Consider the following 5,644-nt stretch of genomic DNA (forward strand, 5'->3'; position numbering starts at 1 on the left):
ATCCATTGATTACTTTGTTTGTACTTGGCACTATACCCCTTAGCTTGGTCTGTGCATGTGCTAAGGGTATCTTCCATACATTGACTCATCCCTAAAGGAAACATAGTGGGCTTATAGATTCCAACGTCCTATTAGACCTTGAGGACAAGGTATGTTTCAACGGGGGTAGGAGTGTTAGGAGTTGTTATGGGATGATATGGTTGTTAGATAGTCTGCTGAGCAGTTGTGTAATAATAGGAATGTAAGTTGGCAGTTAGTAGGGTGTATATAATAGGATGTAGCTTGTATAGTGAAGGACACTTGAGAAATAATATTCAATTCAATCTTTAAAAAACAAAAAACAAAACAAAACAAAATAAATAAATAATAAATGAAAAAAATGCAAAAAAGAGAGATGGAATCATGTTTTTAAAAAAAATCATGAAACAAACCACATCACGAGTTAGGTTTTGTTTAGTTTAATTTTTTATGGTGAAACAAACCATACCATGTTAACTCCCCTGCTGCTGAAACATAAAAAATTTGTCTAACAAATGAATTTGGTTCGTAAAAGAATTTTTTTTAAAAATATAATAATTAGGATTAAGATATTCTATCTACCTTATTTTCTTACCTACTCATTTTTAATATCATTGGATTAGAATCTCGTTCTTTCTATCTCCTCTTAAAATTCGAATCCAATGGTGTTGAGAATGAATAAATAAGGTAGACAAAAAAATAATAAAAAGTAGAATAACATATCTCCAATAATTAATATTTAAAATTTAATTATTTTATGATGGTGGTAAGAGATATGATATTCTACTTTTTTTTTTTTAATTCCTATTTTGCCTACTCATTTCCAACACATCGCAGACAAAAGTAAGTATAATATTTTATCCCTGATTTTAAATACCTTTTTGTAATCCAATTACAAACCAATCAAAATTAATTTTAAAAAAACCTCCATTTAAAAATAATAGATTACAAATCAATCTATATTAAATAAGTCCAAAATAACCAAATAATTAAAAAAATATAATATTATAATATTATCATCGAAGATAAAAATAAGTAGCACGCCTAAAATAATAAAATAATTAAAAAAATATAAAATTATGATATTTTTATTGAAGATAAAATAAGTAGGATCTCGCTTACCAAAAAAAAAATAAAATAAGTAGGATCTCGCATGGGATGATCGGAAAATCCTAAAATCAGATATTTCAAAATAAATAAGTAAATAAATTCATTTAACCCATGACCCCAATTTATTTAAGGGCTTTATTAATTTAATGACGTAAGAGAGTAATTTTTTTTATCATAAACATAATTATAGATAAAATCCACTTACTTATATAGATTAAAAAAATAAAAATTGAGAAACGCGAAAATCTGTTGAGTGTATAATAAAGAAGGGGTTTACATTTGTCATTTAACATGACACAACAAACTTTTCTATATCATTATATTTTGTGAGGTTTATACTCTTTTTTTTTCAAGAAAAAAGAAAAAAGAAATTATGACACCCAAAACGAATCTCTATAACATTCAACAATTATTTTTCTTACAATATAACTTTTATAAATCGGCGGCTCTACAAATACGTTATTTTTTACCTTTATTTAAACCCAAATCCCAATTCATAAACCCTAAATCTCGTTACCTGCAATTCTGAGGCTGCTGCAACTGCCATCTTCTTTTTCTCTTGCGCTATTGTCTTCAGTATTCACCTTCTGCTCTGCTCAAATTGATCCAATGAAGGACGGACACTTAAAGAAAAAATTGAAAAACATGTTAGAGTTGGATCAAAATAGCGAGTTTACGGTTGGAGATGTGACTTGGCTTTGCTCCCTTTCAGAGTCCGAGATTGTGAGTCTCTTTCTCTTTTGTTTATTCACATTTGCATCATTATTCTCTTTCTTTTTTACATTCTCTCTACGTTGGTCGTATTAGATATAGTATTTCTTTCAATGGTTGTGTTTCACTTCAAAATAAAGTGACACGGTGTTCAGTAAAAAGTTTCATGTCTGAAATCGTGCTCAGAAATTACAGAGGATGAAAGAAATCACACTCTTATAAGCATTTTTATTAGAATAATAATAATGGGAAAAGCATATGTACCTTTAAAGGACAAAACATTGTCTTATTTTAAATAAGATGAGTGTTTTATGGTGGGAGAGACTTATCACACAATGATAATATTTTATGTGCAAGGAGAGTATATGTACTCCTTTACTAAATAGGGGAAAAAAAAGGATATGAAAGGAAATAAACATATAGTTTTGAGTGTGTTGCGTGTTCCATGAATTTTGAGTGTGCCCCCTTCACTTGAAAGTGATTTCTCATATCAGTTCTTGATATTCAAATTTTGAAATTTTGGCAGGATATGCTGATTAGCTTGAAACTGCTGATCATTCAGCGTGCAAAAATGATAGGCTGTGATGAACTAGCTAATAAATTCGACCTTAAGATGATTCGAGCCATAGGTATGCCTTTGTTTTCAAACTTATATGCATGCCTTTTCAAAATTTCAGATGCATAATGTTGCTTGATTATGGATGCAAAATCTTGTGCTTTTTATCTTGTTGATTTAGCCATTTCTTTTTTTGTGTTTCTTTGTTATATAATGTTGATACTGAAGACAAGGCAGGGCTCAAGAGGTTTCAGTTTAAAAAAGAAAAAAGAAAACATTTCCCGTGTATTTTTTATTAGGTATAATCTTTTAGCCTTTATTTAGGGTCTTTGTTGGACCTTCTGTGTGTCTGTACAAGAATTAATTAAATTATTTCAAAATGTTCTTTGCTTGCATCTTTTGGAACTATTGGACTCTGGCATGTAATTGTGTCTGTCATATCCTGACTGTTGCATGCAATCAATGAATTGCTGGAGTATTATGGTCACAATTCATAATCCTTACTGATTTGTGCCTTCTATTTGGGAGTCTGAGATATAGAATGGAATTGAATTTTGCTGTATCAACTGCAATTAATTGAAATTCTTATTACCAGGTGCATGAAAATCAATCCACTTCTTTCACTAAGAGCTAGATAATATATGATTACCGATTAGTTAAACAATTTGAATAGCTCCATTCTCTAATCTCCTATGAGTCTTTTTGCAGCACTTGTTTTGATGGAACATCTCAAAACTGAGTTAAAAGATTCATTACTTATCTCAGATACGGCCAAATCTGCTGCATTTTTAGATGCTTGCAACTTATTGAAATGTAATAATGAGGTTGGTGCAACTATTGAAGAGCTAAGTACAAATGTCGGTGTTGATATACAAACATTTCTACGGTATGGTTACCAAGCTCATTTATGCTTATGAGAATTCACCAAACATAAGTGACTCTGTGGTAGTATGAATTATTTAAGCAATTGTCTGAAAAATAGATTTTGTATTTTTAAGTGATTTATCAAGGGAGACGGGGATCAAATTGAATTTTAAGTTGTTTTCCATGCTAAGAGCTTGAGCTTTATTACCAATGAATACAGAGCATATTGACCATTTTTTTCCCTGGACAGTTGTTAAAGACGTACAACACTAAAAAACCCACGTGAACTTTATTACCAATGACAGAGAAATTCCCAGTTCTCTCCACTGAACAGCTGTGAAAGATGCACTACATCTGTCTCTATGCAAATTTGTTTACTAACCAACCTGTAGAACTGAATAAACGGAAGAGAACCAAGCTAATGGAATTCTAAGTCTTTCTTTTAGGTTGTTTATAGGATCTTGCCCTAGAATAGTTTCTTTAAAGTGTCATTTAATTATTACATTTTCATTATGTCTTTTCACTAACTTCCTCACTTGATGCTTCTGTTCCTCTTTTCCTCTTCCTTTCTATTTCTCTCTTTTCATTCTAAGTGCCTACCTTTCCCTTACTTCCTTCTGAACTGCTGGTACTGTTTATGTGAAAATAATTGCTTACTGACAAAAATTATCAGAAAATGCCTACGACTGTAAGTGTGATTATGTGAATATTGTCTGGCTATAATAAACAATTTTTAATGTGGTACTGAATGATGCTACTCTCTTTCTCTAGTTACTATAACAACACATGGTTCAAACCTGGCCTTGGCTGGAAAACAAATTGTCCATTTGACCATCATGGCTTATGCCTCTTATGCTTTTATGAAAATATGTATGTATGGCAACACTAATATTTTTATATTTATTTGGTACAGGCCACAAACTTCCAAACGAAAGAAGCAGAAAGTTGGAAGTAGAGAATTAAAAGATTTAGCTGATCTTGGATGACTTGAAATTTATAGCTTATCCTTATTACAAGCTATGAAGCACCGATACTCCTTAAAAAATTTTCAAACGTATCAGATAAGCATATCAGAAACGGATTGTATTGTATCAACGTATCGACGTCCCGTATCGAAAATGTATTGAAAACATATCGAAAATGCCGTGTCAGAATGGGTGCTTCATAGATTACAAGGCCTCTATTTTTGCTGCAGAAGCTCTGATTTTGAGTGACCACCTCATTGGCGAATGAACAACAGTATATATATGTTGCTCATAGTTTTTGGTTTTTGACAATTTTATTTTGTAGGAGGAAATGAGAAGCGGGTGCTGAGTTTTGTATGTGTGGATTGATCATTGAACATTCTTCCAAAGCGATTATTTTAGGGTAGAATGAACTTTAACTCACTGGAATCTTAGCCATGCATAAAGATGTGTGATATTGATAAAACTATCTCAGAAAGATCTATTTTTCTGGAATGGAAGACAGGTTTTAAACATATGGTGTCTATGAATTGCTGGTTATGCCATTTGGGATTTATAATGCTGTGTTTCCATCCGTCTCATGACTCATATTGGGAAGCAAAAAGTTCAATATTAAGATATGGCTTTTCTTCCTTGTTTAAAAAATCAAAGTAGATGCATCTGATCTCAGAGCTTCATGTGGATAAATTCTAATGTCTTTAATCTAAATTAAGTAATTTTTTATGTTTTACTTACTATTCGAAGCCATGATAGCTAATTTATGTATAAGCAACTATGATAATGCCTTTAATACCCAAAGTAATGTAAAATGAAAGTTATTGTATGACCATGAGGCATCATGGAACCAGCAGCATCTTCACCCCCTTAATTTACCAACCATCGCTCATATTACCAGCAATCAGGTTTATCATATATTCTTTTGCATTCTATTTGTCGACCGTTTCATTATTTGTTTCTTTTTAACTCCAAACCCCAAATTAATGCGAATTTTTTTCTAATTTGTTTCGGAAATTAATTCATAACACGACAATTAGGTAATTGTAAATGATCAGCTTCACAATATAACTAGTTTTTCTGATTAAGGGTTTGTAATTTATATATTTTTTATTCTTTATTTATTCAATATTAAATTAGTTGATGTTATTTAGATTATTATATATATCAATAAATGAAAAGACTTCTTGTGAGAAACATTTTTGAGCTGATTAAGCTAATGAGGTGTAAAATCATTGAATATAAACGGATTTTTATTCAACATGCACTAAAATTTGTGAAAAAAACAAAATTTGAAATGAATGTCACTATATTTTTTTTATTTTTTTTTTGTAAATAGTCACTATATTTTTAGGCACTCTTGCGATGTGTCAAATCTTATATTCTTTTGTCATAAGTAAATAAATAAATTATTTTAATCAGCATC

The 5,644-nt window shown here is 30.7% G+C and overlaps 1 protein-coding gene across 1 annotated transcript; it reads left to right on the forward strand.

Moving 5' to 3' along the window:
• The first annotated feature begins 1,656 nt into the window (after positions 1-1,656).
• On the forward strand, positions 1,657-4,726 carry LOC133289235 (uncharacterized). The gene is made up of 4 exons (XM_061487135.1): positions 1,657-1,851; positions 2,366-2,468; positions 3,104-3,281; positions 4,173-4,726. The coding sequence occupies exons 1-4, from the start codon at positions 1,738-1,740 to the stop codon at positions 4,243-4,245; spliced, it is 468 nt and encodes a 155-aa protein (XP_061343119.1). The 5' UTR covers positions 1,657-1,737; the 3' UTR covers positions 4,246-4,726.
• The last annotated feature ends 918 nt before the right edge of the window (positions 4,727-5,644 follow it).

This window comes from Gastrolobium bilobum, unplaced genomic scaffold (assembly GCF_033153095.1).
Source record: "Gastrolobium bilobum isolate Gb01-03AN ecotype WA unplaced genomic scaffold, APGP_CSIRO_Gbil_v1 utg19402, whole genome shotgun sequence".
Classification (NCBI taxonomy): Eukaryota; Viridiplantae; Streptophyta; class Magnoliopsida; order Fabales; family Fabaceae; genus Gastrolobium; species Gastrolobium bilobum.

Excerpts from the sequence above, each read along its gene's own strand:
- LOC133289235 (XM_061487135.1), top strand. The coding sequence starts at position 1,738 with ATGAAGGACGGACACTTAAAGAAAAAATTGAAAAACATGTTAGAGTTG. Across the intron at positions 1,852-2,365 it reads CCCTTTCAGAGTCCGAGATT|GATATGCTGATTAGCTTGAA; the intron begins GTGAGTCTCTTT and ends AAATTTTGGCAG. Across the intron at positions 3,282-4,172 it reads GATATACAAACATTTCTACG|GCCACAAACTTCCAAACGAA; the intron begins GTATGGTTACCA and ends TATTTGGTACAG.